Genomic DNA, 20,224 nt, shown 5'->3' with positions numbered 1-20,224 from the left:
CCCAGCCCTGTTTCTAAACCTATCTCCGCTACCATCTGCCCTTCAACTCTTTTATTAACCCCGGTGCCCCTCCTCCACTCAGACAAAGGGTACAAACACAGGATGAACCTGATCAGCTCGCCTTGTACACAAACCTCCCCCCCTCCTGGCCTGAATCCCAGCAGGAGCATTGCTGGTCACGTGATGGTGCCAGGATCTGGTCATGTGATCTAACCCGGAAGCGGCTGGGAATTGAGGCAGTGTTGTGTTCGTCGGGAGAACGGTGACGTAATCGGCCGTCTGAATCCATGGCAGATAGAGACTGCAGCACCTGAAGGGAGAGACCGCAGTATCCGAAGAGACATAGGGGGTCAGAGACTTCGGGGCTCGAAGAGGGATAGGGGGGTCAGAAATTGGAGCTCCTGGAGAACCATAGAGGGGGGAGGGCAGAGACTGGGGCATCTGGAGGAATATAGAGCGGCACAGAGACTGCAGCACTTGGGAAGAAGGAGAGCAACTGCAGTATGAGACATCAGCTCACATACTGAGACATCAGCTCACATACTGAGCCCTGCAGCCAGAGCTAGAGACCACAGCTCCTGCCCTCAGAGACGTTTACTGAGGGACTGGGTCACCCCGGAGAGACAGACAGCCCCTGCCCTGTCACCCTGTTGCATTTAAGATGGGCTCGGGTTCCATACACTGAAGGCAGGCAGCGCTCACGATAAGGGAGACGTAACGGCAGGTCTGCGGGGACATCAGATACAGCAGGGCTTGTCACATAATGCCTGGGGCCTTGCAAACAAAGGGTTCCTAAAGACAGCGGCTCTGTGACATCTGCCTTCAGACAGCCTCCGGGGCTACTTTATCTGCCCTGAAGAAGACAAAGGACTCGGCAGTCACCCTGAGACACCAACGGAGATGTGGCTGCCCTTTAAGATTTCATTGATGGAATCCTCCGAGTGATGCTGCAACGACTACCTATATAGACACCCTATAGAGAGATCGTGGAGCAAAGGAGCGGCGTGGATACCTGGGGCAGGTGCTTTACAGAAACATGGGACATGAATTATAATCTGCTGAGACAGAAGCTGTAAAGCGAAGCCCTTATCCAAAGCATCGTCTAAACAGGAAGCCACGATCTGTAGACGATCCCTCGTAAAATCTGTAACCTACCTCGCAGCTTGTAGTTCCTTGGTGTTTTTAAAATATGAAAGTCAACAAACCTATTACTCTGTGTATTGGGGTTTGAAACCGAAAAACGGTCGTTTGAGGAAGAGCCAGCCGAAGACCAGATCTTTATCCAGCCTCTTCGTGGAAGTCTGTAGCTGGCAGAAGCCGATATAACTTATCGCATAAGAATCATCGAGGTAAGATATCAGAATTGCTGGATTTGTTGTCCCTTATGGCAATATTATTAATGTTTTTCGATAGCTAGTAAGAGGTTTCACCCCCAGGGGTCGGCACCAACATTGCTCATGGCGGACATTTACTGGGGTCAGTGGTGGACAATTTAATGACGTTCAATGGATCTTCACAAACCTTGCTGTGGACACCGGTGTCCTTGTACGGGGCGCTTTTCCTATCCCTTGTCCCCCTATCCCCTTTTAAACAGGCAATGAAGTATTCTTCGGCCATGCCACAAACATCTATCATTTCATTTACTGTATAATAAAACTGACTGGCGCTGCGCCACTAGTTAAAACAGAAATATGTGGAACAGGCTGCTCAACAAGAAACAAAGCAACTCCCTTACTGTGTTTAAATCAAACAACAAAACAAAAACTCGGGGCGCCCCAGTTTTTGTTTTAAAATAAATACAATTGTTAGACAAATCTATAATCAAACGTTCTAATTCATCGATACATTTGGAAACTTGGAACACATTGTTTTAATGACCATTGCCCTTGAAGAACTCAAAATGATTGATACCACCCACAATTGAAACAGTCTTGAAATGAAAGATGGTTTGTATCTTATTATTTTGCGAGAGTTGAGGCATTCTAGAATGTGGTCGTGGGGATCGAATTGGATAGAATTCTACAGTTAGATGTTGTTTTGTTGGAGAAAGATTCTCATCACCTTTGGTGGGATCAGTAGACCAGCATATTGTATGGTGACCTACTTGGTATCTCCTAAGTTACAATCAGCAGGTTTGGGAGGACATCTTCATTGGGAAGAAACATTGTTAACGTTTACATTTTTTAATTTTGACCCACGATATATCTATTAACTTGATGCCAGGTTAGAAATGTCAGGTGTGTTGGACTCCTTACTACCCCCATTCTCCCCTCCTTGACCTCCTTGAATTAAAACCTTCCTCTTGACCACCCCATTGCTTTAAATCCCGTGTGGCTAATACGTGGCCTGTGGAGGGGTGAGCGACGCTTTTTTCCGTTCCCTTAAACTTGGGAGAGAAGCGTACAATTTTGACATTTTTGGATTAACCAGGAAATCAAACAAGTCCCTGGAATTCCTCTGATGGGCAGGACAGGCTGGTGATTGATGCCAAGTGACATCAGCACAGAGCCAGTAAAATATAATGATTCATACATATGATAAGATAAAATGACTTTTGTAATGGGAGTAATTTGAACACACATATTGCCATATTGGTCCTAAAAAAGAATGCAGAGATTTTTTTTCATAGCTTTTAGTGGACCAACTTTCCAAGAGTAATATCTCGAGTCACATAAGATTTGAAGACCTCTTGGGTCTTTTCTATATTAGTTTTGGTAGAGAGAGGATTCCCTAGTGGTTGGCCCTTGGAAAAGATCACTATATTGGCTGTTTGGCTGGACGATGTCCCCCCACCCCTGTTCTTTCTGTGCAGCAAGAAGTCCAAAGACGCTGAAGTGCGTGGCATCTGTAATACTTCAGAGCCTTCCTCCTCCTCTCCTCCTCTCCTCCTCTCCTCCTCTCCTCCTCTCCCCCCCCCCCGCACTTCCACTGCCAAATGATTAGTCCCACTTGCCTGTAGTGTATACCACCCATTATTATGGGCCAGTAGTATGACAGACAGGATGATTAGCCAATCGGAATGCTCCGTAACTAAGGTGTACTTTTTGGAGACGCAGGTAAAGTGTTCATATTGAGGTTTTTGGGCATCAGACTCACACGGTGCTTTTCAGAGCAGGGGGTAAGTACTGATCACTTTCAATTCCTTGCTGTTTGTCTACTCCATCTAAACCCTTTTAATTGTTCTAATTATCACTTATGGAAAGACGTTTGCACGGCATTGTTCCATTAAGGACTGTCCACCTCAGTTGACTCCGAGCTACATACAGCCGCCTTCCCCGGGGTGGACTAATATTTTCCTCTCCGCGCAATCTGAAACATTTTTGGTCTGTGTGCTGCTTCATCATTTACCAATTACAGTCTCTCGGCTTCCGTTCCAAATGATACTTTCACTTCCTTAAGCCCTTTAGGTGCCAGATGGGCATGCAGTGCGCTACACCAGACCCCAAAAAAGGTTATATATCCTGCTAGTAATTCATTAACCGCTTCCTTTCATGAAGCCAGCTATGTGGGGTATCTAGCATTTTTATGTGTCGCTACGGATTTCACCGTTTACCTCTTTAAGAAATGCCTATGGATAGTTAGCTGGCTATAGTTACATAGGCTGAAAAGACATGCGTCTATCAAATTCAGCCTTTCCTATATCTGTTAATTTGTTGCTGTTGATCCAAAAGAAGGCAAGAAAACCCAGTTTGGCTCTTTCCAATTTTGCGCTAACCAGGGAAAAAATTCCTTCTTGACCCCAAAATTTCAGATTTCTCCTCGGATCAATAAGTTGTTTCCCCATAATTAAAGATTATATCCCTGAATATTATGTTTTTCCAGGTATCCATCCAGTTGCAGTTTAAACGTCTGTAGAGACTCCGATAAAACTACCTCTGCAGGCGGAGAATTCCACATCCTTACTGTCCTTACTGTAAAAAACCCTTTCCTCTGCCTTAGACTAAATCTCCTTTCTTCCAGTCTGAACGCATGACCACGCGTCCTGTGCATAGTCCTGTTTATGAACAGAGTTCCACACCAGGGTTTGTATTGGTCCCGAATATATTTATATGTAATTGTTATTAAACGTCTCCAGAATCCCCGTTTTGTATTTCCTCTTGGTAAAGTTTCATAGGGAATCCTTTTGGATGATTTGCTTGCCCGTTCCGAACCTTCCGTGGGAGCTAAAAGTGTTAATGTTGCAAAATATTGCACCTCGGTGTGCGTATTTTGCAATAGAGGTCTACCTGCGTCATTGCCCTCTCCCTCCTCCGTCCACAAGTGTCCCACTCGCCTTCAAAGATAAGCCTTCGGGACACTTAAGAAGAATGAGGAGTGCTATGGCAGTGTGCTAAAGGGTCACTTGAACTTTCTTTTCCCTTTCACAACGACCCTACACATTATGGGGGCTACAGAGTCTGCGGGTAGAAGTGTCTAAAAGTCAGCTATAGGTAGAAGTGTCTAAAAGTCATCGATAGGTAGAAGTGTCTAAAAGTCATCTATAGGTAGAAGTGTCTAAAAGTCATCTATAGGTAGAAGTGTCTAAAAGTCATGCGGATGTGGGAATCGGGTGATGTTTTATGAATTGGGTGATATTCTACCTTTTATGTTTGCGCAGAGCCTGTGGACCCCGCGACTCTGATTCCAGAATGGTTGTGTTTAGACAGCTGGGACTTCTCCTGTGGAAGAACTACACCCTCCAGGTAATATTCAAGGTTGTGTGGTCTCCAAAACGGGGTCATGTTCAGAGATAGATGCCTTGCTGGTGGGGTTTCCAATATGTGGGTGATATAACTCGGTCCCCTTTTCTTTACAGAAACGCCAGGTGCTGGTGACCGTGATTGAGTTGGCTTTGCCGCTCCTCTTTTCTGCCATCTTGATTGCACTGCGCCAAAGGGTCCCGTCGGTGACGCATCCCAATGCGACCGTATACAAAGAGATGGCCTTCCCCTCCATGCCCTCCTTTTTCTACAATTTTGGTCCTTGGGAACTGGCTTATGTGCCTTCCCACAGCGATGCCGTCCGTGACATTGCCTTAGCTGTGGGGAGAGACCTCCATATTGACATCAATGGTAAAGAGCGTCACGTAGGAAATACCCTCCTCCGCCTTATTTCACTTCTTTATGTACTTAATGTAGTTCACGTACTTCTTTGCCCTAGTGTCCATCGCTTACCAAGCCATCATTTCTCTAATATTAACCCATCCTTGAACTATGGCTGCCCCTCCAGTACTCTGACCCCTAACTCCATCTGTCTTACAATCTCTTCCCCGCTCATTTTACATTCAGCGGTTATTTTGATTTCTATTATGTGTTATTTTCACGTTAGTTCTTTAAATCCTACCTGCCCGTGGTCCTTTAATGTTTCCTACCATTTTAATCATATATTTAAACAAATGCGTTCTTTTTCTCACCTTGTAAACAATCGGGCGCTCAATGCTCGGCTGACATTTCTTTTGTTTTAATGGTACATTCTAATGACTTCCTTTATAATAGCTGTGGCCTTAATTCCTCTCATATATAAGAATATTCCAGAAAGATTCTCAGTGGTAGATAAATTATAACAATTTCCTGCTTGTGAAAATATCATTTATAAAAACATGAAATCTAAAATAAAAAACCCCAAAACAGGTTTCCCATCCCAACTGGTTTGCCGTTCTACGTAGCACCGTAGAACTTCTCCATGGGACAGCAGGCTATATAAGCTGATATGGTCATATGTCATAACTCCGTTCTCCTCTGTATTTTGGGGTAATTATGTGCCATACATTTTACTAACTTCCCTTCCCGGCTTCTGTTTTTTTCTGCAGCTAGTGGATTTCCCACAGAAGCTGATTTTGAGAAGTTCATCAGACACGACAACCGGTCCGGCAATTTTTTGGCTGCTTTGGTGTTTGAGAACAGCTTTAACCAAAGTGCTGATCGTCTGCCACTCCAGGTAACTCTCAGAATGACCTAATGTGCCCCATTCGGGTCACCGGATATCGCTGGACTTCATGCAGAGTAATTCATTTCCCTGTAGGAATTTTGCAGCGTTCTGTTTTGAGCTTGTAGGGGTTCTCGTCCTCAGTGCCTTCAGACAGCCTGCTTGTTGACATTGAAGAACCGTTTCTTGGTCAGCCGCCTTAGTCTTTGTCTCTCTGCCGCTGTCGTAGGTCAGTTACAAGCTGCGCTTCAAGTACAGTCCACGGAACGCACCGTTAAGCGAGCGAACTGGGCTGAACCCAAATGTGGATCGGAACTGGCACACAAGATACCTCTTTCCGCTGTTCCAGCTGCCAGGACCACGTGAAGCAAAAGACGATACCGGAGGAAATCCTGGTGAGAATGAGATCCACAAAGGGTCATCCTTATAGATTCTCCTTGTTAAAGTCACCCACATGGGATTGATGCATGGTCATCACACCTTTATTATAAAGCTCAGTGTAAACTTGTGTTGGTGGATACCAACTGTGGGTACAGTGGGTAGTTGGGGCTCTCAGCAGCTTTTTTTCTCAAACCTACCATTTAAGCTGATCAGTAGCTGATGATTTTTAGCATTCACCTCCAGCCGTATATAAAATCTTACTCATAATCATCTTGAAGTTCTTGTCCCTGGAGGACACATCTGCTGGTATGCTCAATGTGTATGGAAAATCCATAATTGGAGCACAGAAAGGATCCAGGTGTTTCTTTATATACCCTTATAGTCGTGTAACTGCAACTGAAACATACAAAAACAATATTCAGGTAGTGGTCCAAAATCCCCCCGCTAAGCATAGCCCACCTTTTTTTGCGTGCAGGTTACCAGCGTGAGGGCTTCCTTGCCGTACAGCATGCAGTGAATCGCGCCATCATCAGCCACCACGCCAATGACAGTGCTCGCGCGCTTCTGGACACCGTTGATGTGTCCATGCGTCGTTTTCCCTTCCCTCCCTATGTCAGTGACCTGTTTATCCTGGCTATACAGAACCAGCTGCCCCTGCTGGTGATGCTGAGCTTCACGTACACCTCGCTGAGTATCGTGCGCGCCCTGGTACTCGAGAAGGAAAGGAAACTGAAGGTGAGTGCGTGTGCGGCTTCGTCCGGTCCGTAATGCTTCATCGGATCGGCAAGAATAAAAAAAAAAAAAAATGTCCACAACCCCGTTGTGTAGTTTATGCCTATTTCCCGATCGACATGTTTACACGGATCTGACAAATCTTTGTTTTTCAGGAGTACATGCGCGTCATGGGCCTCAGTTCCTGGCTTCACTCATCCGCTTGGTTCATTCATTTCTTCCTCCTGCTCTGCGTGTCTGTGTTCTTTGTCACTTTGCTGCTCTGCGTCCAGGTCAGTAACTCCTCTAGAGTATTATGTCATCTTTTTAATGTGTGTCATTTTCGATTACTTGGCCGGTGAGGTCAGAGTCCAGTCATCTTTTTTTAAATTACTCGTAAAAAAAAAAAAATAGGAGAAAACCTAAATGTTCCTCTTTTTGAGAAAACAATAAAAAGTCATGCTGTTATTTTTTAGGTTTGTGTGTGTTCCATGGTGTATCCGCTTGTATTCTGTGTTTTTCCTTAAAATAATTAATGTTTTGAGCCCTATTAAGCCTCTGTTTAGCTTTGTATGTCTGTCGGCCCGTGTCCGTCTCCGTCTTACTCCTTGATGTGTGTTTCAGGTAAGCGGACAGGGTGCAGTCCTCACCCGGAGTGATCCCACCCTCGTTTTTGTCTATCTGATGGTTTTTGCCGTTTCCACCATTTGCTTCAGCTTCATGATCAGCAGCTTCTTCTCCAGAGGTGAGATAAATGTCTGTCGGCGGCATTCTTTCGCCACTTATATTGAATTATAATCGATTGAGGTTGGCCAACGATCCCTCTCACCTTTTTAATGTTTTTGTTTCACAACAGCGAACATTGCAGCTGCAGCCGGTGGCTTCCTGTATTTCTTCTCCTACATTCCATATTTCTTCATCTCTCCTCGCTATGACATAATAACGCACAGTGAGAAGCTGGCGTCTTGCCTTATTTCCAACGTTGGCATGGCCATGGGGGCTCAGCTCATCGGGATGTTTGAAGGCAAAGGTCAGTTTGATTTGCCTGCTTGATCTCTATTCTTAGGGTTCTGTACGTTATCCCGGAACCAAGCTGACTTTTCATCTTTGACGTTCGCTCTTTCCTGGGCCGATATACCTGAGGACACCGCATTTCTGGAATAACACCTTTCTCTACCCAGAGAAAATCTAATGCGAACTTTCTCAAGGCCCTCAAGCTAGATGCTTAGTGAACGATAAAAGTACTGCTTCTCCCAGACCCAACTTGGCATGGAAGAGCCTTGGTATAGGAACCGATGTTGGCCTTTTGGAAGTATAATTTGAGTCTATGCTTGTGTTTTAGGGACTGGAGCTCAGTGGACTAATCTGTTCACTCCAGTCAGCGTGGATGATAACTTCACCCTGGGACAGGTCTTGGAGATGCTTCTGTTCGATAGTTTTCTTTACTTCCTCGTTGGGTGGTACGTGGAGGCCGTCATGCCAGGCGACTATGGAGTACCTCAACCATGGTATTTCTTCATTCTGGTAAGAGTTCTCCCCAAACCGATCCTTAAACTATATTCTATATCCTATTACCCAACAGCCATGATGCCCCCTCCTTTTGTCCCACATAGCTTTATATACCTGCGCGGATCTACGACATGTATAGTGATGTAATATTATCATCGCACTGTTTTACAGCCGTCTTATTGGTGCGGGACACCCAGGGTGGCAGAGGGTATAGAAAAGGAGGACGAGGAGGACCCAGAAAAGGTCTTGAAAGGAGAATATCTGGAAGAGGACCCTTCTGATCTGGTGCCAGGGGTCCGTTTAAAGCATTTAACAAAGGTCAGTATCAGATCTTTTTGATTTATTTCAGTACCAATATTTCTTATGTATCCCCTTGAAATGGTATGGCTAAGCTTCTGTAGGGGTGGAAGGCATAGCTGCGGTGGTCTCATGGTATCTACTGCATACATTTTAGTTACACAGGTGAGCCGGACCGCTTTCTACACCCCACACCCTCATTTCCCATCTCTTGATCCTTGAATCATCGATCTCTCTTCCACTTCTAGGCATTCCGTGTGAACGGTAAGAAGCGCGCTGCAGTGCGGGACCTCACGCTCAACATGTATGAAGGCCAAATTACTGTGTTGCTGGGACACAACGGGGCCGGAAAGAGCACAACCCTCTCCATGCTGACAGGTACTGCCCTCCGGTGGCACCCCAAGCCATTACCCCACGAAATGTGCCGTCCTATGTATAAAGTTATCATGTACTTTTATTTTCTCTATCCTGTCTATCAGCCCGTGCGTGTTAACCAAACCATCCTTGTTTTATCCTCTGTCTTTTAACCCCACTCATGCCACGTGTCCTCTCTTTCAGGGCTTTTCCCACCATCATCCGGGGAATGTTACATCGGGGGCTTGGAGATCACTCGGGACATGGCTCTTATCCGACGCAGCCTGGGACTATGCCCCCAACACGACGTCCTGTTCCACGGTCTCACTGTTGAGGAACATCTTTTTTTCTATGCAGGGGTGAGCAGCCTTTTGGGCAGAAGCAGTGAACTTTTACACAAGCGCATACTCTTTGGGTTAGTGATCGGCTGTGGTTTGTCCTCTTGATTTCAGTTGAAGGGATGCCCGCGCTGGAAATGCCCAGAAGAGGTTGAAAATATCCTTCAAATGCTAAGGCTGGAGGAGAAGCGCCATGCCCTGAGTAACCAGCTGTCGGGGGGCACCTGCCGCAAGCTGTCCATTGGGATTGCCCTGATTGCAGGGTCAAAGGTCAGTGGTGTTCTTGAGCTATGTGTCCCTGGGTAGTTGTTCTAGACATGGCAATTTGTAAATCATTACTCATTATAGGTTGTGATGTTGGATGAACCAACCTCAGGGATGGACCCGGCATCTCGCAGGGACACGTGGGAGCTTCTACAGCGTCACAAACAAGACCGTACCCTCCTGCTCACCACTCACTTTATGGACGAGGCTGATCTGCTGGGTGATCGGATTGCCATCATGGCTCAGGGACAGCTGCAGTGCTGCGGGTCCTCGCTTTTCCTGAAAAGCAAATACGGTGAGTGAGCATCTGCAGCAAGATCCTATCCAATTACAGAACTGAAAGACATTGTTTTTTTAAATAAATGCTAAGTAGTTACTGCTCTGTCTGATGACCTTTCACCTTTGACCAACAGGTGCCGGCTATCACATGGTGATGGTGAAGGAGCCACACTGCCAGGTGGAAGAGATTACTGAGCTTGTTACCAGTTACGTACCTAATGCCACCTTGGAGAGCAACGCAGGAGCTGAACTGTCTTACATCTTACCCAAGGAAAGCACCCACAGGTAACCCCGCATGCACCTGCCTCCCCTCGCTATTCATCTACCTTGTACCCCTGGTCAAGGCTCTCAGGCACCGTGTGAAGCAATAACATTTCTTAACCCCCATTTAAGTCACCAGCCTGTGCATATTAGATGCCTAAAACTCATAGTGACCAGGCGCATTACCGAGAGGGCCAAGAATATTCTGGAATGGCTAGAAATTACTGTATTTGATACAGCGGATTTATACCGTTTACCTGTAATTTTTAAAATTGTTCTGTGATCTGATTTCAGGTTTGAGCCGCTTTTCTCGGAGCTGGAGCTGCGCAGGCGGGAGTTGGGGATTTCAAGTTATGGGGCATCTGTTACCACCATGGAGGAGGTGTTCTTACGGTGAGTTTCTGTCGGTCACTTAATTGAAACTAATATAAGGAGTAATGCAACAAAATAAATTGCTTGCTCGCCTTTTAAAGTTCTCATTAATTTTTAATCCGGTATTCACTTAATGTTTTTTTCTCCCTTTAGAGCGTAAAGAATATTTACATTGAGAACAATATTCATAGTTAGTCTTAGTTTTCTATTTTCTAAAAGTAACTCGTAACGCTTGCTTGTCAGTTGCCTTTAAATTTTTATTTTTTTAGTGTGCGTTACAGTATGATATTGTGTTTGTCAGGGTGGGAAAACTGGTGGACACCAGTCTGGACATTCAGGCTATCCAGCTGCCCCCTCTCCAGTACCAGCATGAGCGGCGCGCCAACGACTGGAGAGCAGAAGAATCCTGTTCCATGAGCGACTGTACGGAAGACAGCGGGACGCTTATCACCGAGGACTGCTCCAACATTAAACTCAATGCCGGGGTAAGAGCATATCCTGAATGATTTGGGTTTGGGGGTAGACTCCAAGATTTGTGTCTTTTAGGAAACATGTATGTTTCTTTACTTGTCGTGCCCCAACCTTATTTCTCCTCCGTTGGTTTTTTTAGTGCTCTATGTGGTGCCAGCAGTTCTATGCCCTCTTTGTGAAGCGTGCCACGTACAGCTGGCGGAACTGGAAGATGGTTGTGGGACAGTTCTTGGTGCCCCTTGTTTTCACCGCGTTGGCGCTGGTGGTGGGGAAGACTTTTCCTGGCCCGCAGGACTCTCCAGCACTTGAGCTCAGCCTCGCTCCCTACGGACGCACCGTGGTGCCATACACTCTGCCCCCCAACGCATCCGCTTTGATACAGAGCTTGGCTCAGAGTTTCAGAGATCAGTTTGACGGACAGCTGACTGAACCACAAGAAGTTCTAGGCGGTGAGTCTCCTGTAACTATGCAGACGGGGAAGCCGACATATACCATATTGTCCTGCATGCTACCTGGCTTTTATTTATGTCCCTTATTCCGTCCCGCTTTTGTTTTAGACACCATTGATGAGTACCTTCTCGCCAAGGCCTCCGACGAAGGGGCGCTGTTTGCTGAACACTGCCTTTGTGCCGCTGATATTCAGAGCGTCGGCCCGCGTATCAAACTCACCGCGCTCTTCAATAATCAGGCCTTTCATGCCGTTGCTGCCGCGCTTGCCCTGGCAGACAATGCTCTTTTCAAGTTAATTGCCGGACCTGAAGCTTCCATCTCTGTCACCAATTACCCCCAACCACGAAACACTACAGAGACCGCGCAGGACCAGCTTCAGCAGTAAGAAAAATGTCATCTAAATCCAGCAATCGCTTTTAATTATTATTATTATTATATTTTTTTTTTTACATTTGTTTTATTTTTCCTTGTTTTCGAGGGGACAGACCGGCTTTGCCATTGCCATTAACCTGCTGTACGGGATGGCCTCCCTGGCGAGCACCTTTTCCATTTTGTTGGTCGGAGAGAGGGCAGTGAAATCGAAGCACGTGCAGTTTGTGAGCGGAGCGTCGTCTTTCAGCTACTGGCTGTCGGCCCTGACCTGGGATATGCTTAATTTCCTAATCCCATGCGTATTCATGCTGGTGAGAACAAACTGTGCGAGGGGCGGCCGAACACCTTAAATACCGATTCACACACCTGTATGCATGCATTTTACATTCTATCCACATATCCGCTCCGTCTTCATTCTCTGTTCTTTCCCTCTTACTTTACTATTCTTATCTCACCCTTACTGTTGCCTACGCATTCTTCTTCAATGGTACCAACTTCCGAATCCCTCTACTCCTTCCCTTTACCCCACCTGAATGCATATTTAGGATTCTGCCATTCATGCCGGTGTCAAATTTCTCCGTTTCCCTTGCTGTACCCCTCCTAAGCCATCGCACTCGTCACTCGGGTGCCTTCTTTGTACGCTATTATTTTGACCTGTAAGCATTTTGTCCTTTCCAGGTGGTGTTCCAGGCCTTTGAAGTTAAAGCGTACACCGATGACCGTCACTTGGTAGATGTCATGCTGATGTTGCTCTTGTATGGCTGGGCCGTCATCCCTCTGATGTACTTGTTCAGCTTTCTCTTCACCTCCACCGCCACGGCTTATACCCGTTTGACCATCTTCAACATCCTATCTGGCACTGCCAGTTTCCTGTCGGTGACCATCATGAGCATTCCAGGTGAGATCTCTTGGAGACTGCGATGAACATGGCGTTTTGTTTGTTCCCATCTCTTGTTTGCTCTCTTGTGTTGCTTTTGTGTTTTCACAATACTTTTGTAAAGCTGTCACGTTCTCTCCCCATCATGTCTCAATCAGCCCTTGGCCTGGTGGATCTGTCGCACACCTTGGATCTTGTCTTCTTGGTGCTGCCCAATTACTGTCTGGGAAGATCATTCAGCGACTTCTATGAAAACTATCACTTCATTAAGTTCTGCACTGAATCTCTTACCACCGAGTTCATCTGTAAAGCGATGAGTGAGTAACAGTCCGCTAATGGACTGACATACGGTATATCTGCATTCTCTCACATGTGTATGTTAATACGAAGTACTAACGTGTGGCCAGGTCGGCCACTCCGGCCGAGCAAATCGCTGGTCACCGCTGTATGATAAGGACTGTATGAAATATATGTATGTTTGGATATAATAATAGTAATATTATTATTATTATTTTTATTATATTGCACACATTCTATGTAATTATAAACTGCTCCTCAATACCTTTTTTAATAGCTATAAATATTTTTGGTTTTGCTCTTTCTCTTAAGAGCAAGGGGAGTGTTACACATTTATCCCATTTAGACAATATGTCCCCATTGCTCTGCTGTTAGTGGAGCATTATCATGTAATAAGTCGTGGACCTCCTTGCTCTCATGGAGATACCAACCGTGTCCCATGGATGAGGCCAATGAAAGCTGAAACGTATGTCTGGGGTTGTTGGCTTCCATTGTGCAGATTAAATTTGCCACACGTTTCCGTTCTGCATTGCCCTTTGGACAGGGTCAGACTGATATGTAGATGGAGATTGTTTCTCTGTAATGGCACAAGGAAGCTAAAACTTGAGATGCCCCCTAGCGTGGACGCACCGTAGGACAGGGGATGAAGCGACTGTCTGTTCTTGGTGGATCGTCTCGTATTTGTTTTACTTGTTATGTTAGGAACCTGTTTGAAAGTAATTCTAATTATCTCCCCACCAGATATCAGCTATCAGAAAAATTATTACTCTTGGTCCCCACCTGGGGTGGGTCGATATCTTACCGCCATGGCTGTTCAAGGTTTGGCCTTCCTCTGCTTCCTCTTCATCATCGAAAGCCAAGTGCTCTGTCGCCTGTACAACGTGTTCTGCAAGTTCAAACGCCATCATTGGGTATGGAAAGGGGACTGTAAATAGGGAACAAGTAATGTTGGGGAGTATGTTATCACATGGGGACAATGGCTGCATGCCATCTGGAATTGGAAGGATACAAATCGCAATGAACCATTAGATGCTGCTCTGTGAACATAAGTCAACAGTGGCCTTCTTCTTCTTCTTCCACTCTTAGCTGGCACTGCCAGAACCCCCTGTTACTCCTCCAGAAGATCGGGATGTAGCAGATGAGAGGAAGAAGGTTTTGGAGTCTCCGGTGGAACAGCTTGCCACTCTTGGAAGTCCTCTGGTCATCAGAGAACTCAGCAAGGTAAGAGAGGTGGAGGCATTTCTGGTGGACGAGAAGATGCAGATAGCATAAGACGAAAGGTTCAAGGTCCTGTTGTGTTTTTCAAACAACTTCTGTTTCTTTCTAATTTTGAAGGTGTACGGACGCCGCAGCCTGGTTCTTGCAGTCGACCGGATATCTCTAGCTGTTAATAAGGGAGAGTGCTTTGGACTTCTGGGGTTTAATGGGGCAGGGAAGACCACCACGTTCCGTATGCTGACCGGAGATGAGACGGTCAGCTCTGGAGATGCTTACATCGATGGCCACAGCATTCTCCATAGCATCAAAAAGGTAACTCATCTAGAACTAGCACGCTTTCCCTAGAGAAATAAAGGGTTGTGGTAGGCAATGCATTGGATAACCAGACTTTTCTGATAGAAGGAGCCTACTGGAGTTACAAATAACATTATTAATATAGTAATTAGTGCAGCTTAATATATAGAAGAGCTTTATTCAACTAATATGCTTTATGCTTTCACCAGACATAGCTGACCAAAAGCTTTAAAGAGTTAAAGATTTAGGCCTTAAGCTTATTACCAAATACCAAATATTATACGTAGGTAGTATCGCTAAAATCAAAATGAACTCCCTCCATGTTTACTGTACTCTACTCACCGGCTTGTTCCATGATTGAGATTGTTGAGTTCGTTCCAGATGACTTATCTGCCAGCGTTCCGCTGAGGGCTCGATGTGCCGCTCATATTACATCATTACTATGTTCTATAAATTACCCAGATCTTCAGCTCAAACTCACCTCCAGCTGGCTCAACACAGACAACAAACCTTTTGATCGCTGATTTTTTATTTAGGGGTCAATCACTTCTTTATACTTCTTGCCTGGACATTCTTTACGCCATGAGGATCTGGGATAAAGTTCATCCTGCAGGCTTCATAACTTGCTTTTTTCCCACCCCTTACTCTCGTCCTCACGAACCATATGGTTTCTTGGTTGCTTTATGTGTGTATTTTGTCCTGCGCGGTGCTGCGGCGCATGCTTTTTCATCCCTTGACCTGAAGGACATTACTTCTACCTCTCCTAGGTTCAGAAGCGTATCGGCTACTGTCCGCAGTTTGACCCCTTATTAGACCACATGACTGGACGGGAGACTCTGTGCATGTATGCTCGGCTGCGCGGCGTCCCTGAGGGATACATTGTCAGTTGCGTGGAGAACATGCTCCGTGGACTGCTTCTTGAAGCCCATGCCAATAAATTGGTGCGGAATTACAGGTACGGAGGAATGATCACTATCTCTTTGTTCACCTCTTATATCTTTTTTTGGTTTGTTTTGTTTGTTTTTCTTTCTCTTACTCGATCCCATACTTATCGTACTTCTCGGTCACACATTCCATGCTATCTTTTCTACGCTCAGCGGTGGGAACAAGAGGAAGCTCAGCGCTGGAATAGCCTTGATTGGAGGTCCACCAGTCATTTTCATGGATGAACCTTCAACGGGAATGGACCCTGTAGCCCGTAGGCTGTTGTGGGATGCAGTTACAAGAACACGGGAGAATGGAAAGGCTGTGATCATCACCTCGCACAGGTAGAGAAGTTTGGGACAATGCTCTGATGATGTCAAGGCAATGCCTTGATCGTTCTCATGGAATGAGAAGGAAAGCTGTGATTGTTTAGAACCAAGGAGGAGAAAGAGAAAAGGAAACCAGAGGCTTATATTGTAGATAACTAATATGTTCCTTTGGATTGATTTATGTTCCAGTCTTCCTTTCTGGGTAACAATTTCTTGGCTTTTCTTTGTGTTGCCAGCATGGAGGAGTGTGAAGCCCTTTGCACCCGTCTTGCCATCATGGTGAACGGACAGCTCAAGTGCCTTGGCAGCCCTCAACACCTTAAAGGGAAATTTGGCAGCGGATATACTTTACTAGCCAAGACTTTGAAAGGGGGCGAGGATCTATCTGCTTTCAAGGAGTTCGTTGATACAATCTTCCCAGGTGAGTGGGGCGATGAAAAGGTGGGCATCACCTGGTGGGATGTTTGGAATGACTAGACCTTATAGTGAATGGGGGGCATCTTAGCAAATGGTGTGATCTAAGCAAAGGTAACAGATGCTTTAAATGTAGCAGGATTGTAAATCCATGTGTGTATATAAAGACAGATTAATATATACATGTGCAGACGGGGTGATTTTTTATTCCTTTTGCTATAACCTATTCAATAACTGGGTCCCCCAACCAAGCTTAGTTATAGCTTAATTGTAATGCCATGATATAAACTTAATTCTAATATTAACTAATTTATCTCCCCTGCTCCCCATTATTTTTATATGTTATGTTAGAAATATTATTCCAAAAACAGACTTCCCTTCACTAAAATCCTGGCGACCGCTATTATTGGGATGAAGTATGGCCATTGACGAGTGTCCTGCTGCATCATACGTGATGACGTGTTCAGCTGTTACTGTGACCTCTGCTGTGATTGCTGTGTTGTTAAGACCCACGTGACCTCATTCCTGTCTTGTTATTCTGTAAACAAACATGTAGCAGATGATGTCGGCAAACATTTAGAGAATGGGTGGCATGTACAGAAGGAGAGTTCATGCACATCGATAGATTTATGGATACAGAACAGATGGTTGTATTTCAGATCCAATTGGTTCATTCATTCTGCACTTTTTGAATCACTTTGTCCTTTTCTGAAATAATTTCTTGTTTTTGTCGGTACCACATTCCACTGGCAGCCTCTTCCAGGCATCCACTACCTTTCTTTAAAGTACAATTTAATGTACCACTTTTAGACCGTGCCCTCTAATTCTAGCACTTCTCATTCTTATTAAAAATGCCCCCATCTTTATCTAATTCCTCAATATATCTGAATGTTTCCATCATGTCTTCCCTCACTCTTCTAGGATGTACATGCCATGAGAATTGACATTATTCATCGACAAACAGGATGTAGTTGTGTGTTTTGTAACGTAAATTAATTGTTGAGAATTTAACCCGTCGATAAGCTTATGTTTTAAACAGGGGTCACAAATTAAGAAAAGTAACATAAAAAAGTAATAGTTTAAAAAAAAATGTAAATGAATTAGCAAATAGCTGCAGCCATTTATGGTATGGGAATGATAGGGTGTGTGTGTGTGATAGGCTTTGTATGGTCCAGTGCTGCACACCTCTCTGAACCTTAACGCTTTAGGAATGAATAGAGTTGTCAAACAAGGTGTCGAAAGCAAGCATTACAAACTGCTGTGTTTCTTCCTACCGTTGCAGGCAGCGTGCTGAAACATGAACACCAGGGCATGGTGCATTACCATATCACCAGCCAGGAGCTGAGCTGGGCGCAGGTAAATAATGGCTTTTACTCTGCGTGATGTTAACGCCTTCTGGGAAATGTTATTATATGCGTATTCATAAACGTGCGCTGGTTGATCTGATATCGGTTGAATGGCTGATTCGGCACAAATGAATGCATGTTAACTAAAGACATGTATGTAAAAAAAAAAAAAAGATATCCGGTTTTACCCTGAATATCTAGCTATATTGATATTTTCAGATTCAGAATAAAGCTTGATACAGTGTTGCACTCCAGTCTTGTTCAGTTAAGTTACCCGTGGCTGGTCCCGGTCTGTCACGTTCTCTGGTGTCTGACCTGAATCCTTCTTTCCCGTCAGGTGTTTGGGACTTTAGAAAAGGCCAAGGAGAAATTTAACCTTGAGGATTACTGCGTGAGCCAGATCTCCTTGGAACAAGTCTTCCTGAGTTTCAGCCATTTTCAGCAGCCGCCGGAAGTATAAATGATTCCTCTCTCGCAGTGCGACTGTGAACCACGAGGGGCTGCGCATGTTGGCCTGGGAAAAAAAACTGCACTGACGTAGAGGCCGATCTCTGTCCAGGCCTGATGCAGACGCTGTTGGCTCTGTGTCTGCCCTGAGGTCCCTCCTATTTTGTGTATCCGTCCATGGTTGTCCCGTCCTTTATGTCCGTCCATGAGTTGTGCTCTCCCCGGGGCTGTCTCTTCTTCAGAATGCCTCTCCGTGGCAGGGAAAGGTAACCTTTGAACCGTTTAGCTATTGCTGAACTACAACTCCCATGATTATGCAGCAGCGGCAATCTAGGAAGCGAGGCATGGAGGTGCTTGGCCATTCGGCCGTTCTGATTTTAAGTATTGGGCCATATTTTTTATTTGCAGTCGCAGGTATGACCACTGTGTGTTCCTGGAATAAGAAGGAACTGTGTTTTTAGGCAGCATTTTTAACCTGCCTGAATCCTTTCTGTGCTCCACAGTTCCAGTTTTGGTTCTAATTTGTTACAAGCTTGCCTATTCATTGAGTCCGGTTGGAAACCCAGAAGACAGACGGTTGCCAGACTGCTTCCGGGGTTCATACGAGTTCACAGCTGGACAGCCTAAAACCAGCGGATGATCATGGGATTTGTAGTTCACCGATAGCTGGACATACAGACGTTGCTTAACCAGGAAGATAATGACAGTCCCCAGATCCGTGCATTTCATTAGGTATACCGAGCGGGGTCAGTTTCACGATTGCAGCGGTTCTTACATGCAGCGGTTATCCAACTCCCGCAGTGCCTTATAGCCTCTTGGAGCTCCTATAGAGGGTCCAAGAGCTCTAGGGGTCACAGCTGCATTTTGGGAGCTTAAATCTCTTTACAGTCTGGCTTTCTAGTGGCACCTAAACCGTACCGTAATGTAATATCGTTCTCTGTATAAAAGAAAGTTAAACGGAACCCTTCGCCTATAAGAGGGTTTGGGGCAGATGTTCTGTGTCTAAAAAGTCATCTAATCATGCAGGTAAAATTGCATGCCAGGCAAAAGAGGTGGGTAGAGGTTTGGTAATTGATGTCACAAAGGGTTAAAAGCCGACGCATTTAAAACCTGTTATCTCTGCCAGCAGGGTTTATAGGATAATTGTCAGATTGTTTTGTAACGCTGTTTGCGATTGCCTCCCCCGTTTCCGTTGGATTAATGGGTACCGTACCGATCCTTGCGGAGTCTTAGGTCCGGCTTATTATGAAAGTGAAACTTGTGTATTTTGTGAGAATAATGAGGGAAATATGTATATGATCCTTTTTTTTTTTTCTTTTCAACCATTTTTTTTTTTTGATTGCTCCAAAAAGGCATTTGATTGTATAAACTTAATAAATCTTATTTATGCTGCTCTTTTGACAAACACCAGCTGATTCTGTTTTATTGGACGTTAGTGCACCGTTTGATCTCGTACAAAGTTTTGGGAATGCGAGAAACAGGTAGAGGCATACTTGGCACGTACTGAATATCGAGGGGATTGATGCGCCCCCCAGCTGCAACTTTTCTAGGGGTTTATTCGCTAAAGGGTTGTGTTGATTGTTGAACTGCTTGACTTGCGGCAAACCAGCTTCCTCCAACTCGTTTATTCACAGAAATGTATGAATACTCGTTCATTCACCCTCACCTGAACTGTAATCTTACGCAGGGGCCGCTGTCTCTCTCTCTCTCTCTGCGTTGCTCGCAGTCTGTTTGAAAGCAAAGAGACAAAGCAAGAGCCGCTGCTGAGCAACACGGAGGGAAGCGGCAGGGCCCCTGCGGAAGATGATGTTTTTTCTTTTTCCGGTATTTTGCCGATAGCGCTATTGTCGGCCGATACATTTCGGCCACCGATGTATCGGTGCAGCCGTAGTAAATACTAATGCCAGGGCAGTTACCTAACGTTTTGGGAATTAGCAAATTGTATCCATTCTTCGGCCGGTACCACTTAAAGCCGATTCCCAAAGTATGCAGGTGGGCTGTAATTTATTTGTATAATAATGTATTTATATAATGAACCTCACTCATCCTTCTATGAAATGCAACCATTTTTTCCAACTGGTGCAAGACTCAACAAAAATGACCCTGTACGTTCCC

The 20,224-nt window shown here is 45.2% G+C and overlaps 1 protein-coding gene across 1 annotated transcript; it reads left to right on the top strand.

Annotated features, from left to right (window-relative positions):
- The first annotated feature begins 555 nt into the window (after positions 1-555).
- Positions 556-18,636, top strand: ABCA3 (ATP binding cassette subfamily A member 3). Its single transcript, XM_053472176.1, has 31 exons — positions 556-1,349; positions 4,598-4,682; positions 4,796-5,051; positions 5,789-5,916; positions 6,134-6,299; positions 6,761-7,020; positions 7,173-7,289; positions 7,621-7,741; positions 7,853-8,026; positions 8,339-8,520; positions 8,677-8,823; positions 9,051-9,180; positions 9,361-9,515; positions 9,609-9,764; positions 9,843-10,053; positions 10,172-10,322; positions 10,593-10,691; positions 10,972-11,155; positions 11,281-11,590; positions 11,699-11,972; positions 12,070-12,274; positions 12,642-12,861; positions 12,999-13,157; positions 13,879-14,048; positions 14,224-14,358; positions 14,473-14,667; positions 15,417-15,604; positions 15,747-15,917; positions 16,139-16,323; positions 17,599-17,672; positions 18,000-18,636. Exons 2-31 carry the CDS (start codon positions 4,629-4,631, stop codon positions 18,120-18,122), a joined length of 5,100 nt encoding a protein of 1,699 aa, XP_053328151.1. The 5' UTR covers positions 556-1,349; positions 4,598-4,628; the 3' UTR covers positions 18,123-18,636.
- The last annotated feature ends 1,588 nt before the right edge of the window (positions 18,637-20,224 follow it).

The sequence above is a fragment of the Spea bombifrons genome, chromosome 7 (genome assembly GCF_027358695.1).
Source record: "Spea bombifrons isolate aSpeBom1 chromosome 7, aSpeBom1.2.pri, whole genome shotgun sequence".
Taxonomy (NCBI): Eukaryota; Metazoa; Chordata; class Amphibia; order Anura; family Pelobatidae; genus Spea; species Spea bombifrons.
The sequence above is the reverse complement of the archived record's forward strand: the minus strand, read 5'-3'. Positions and strand labels throughout refer to the sequence as shown.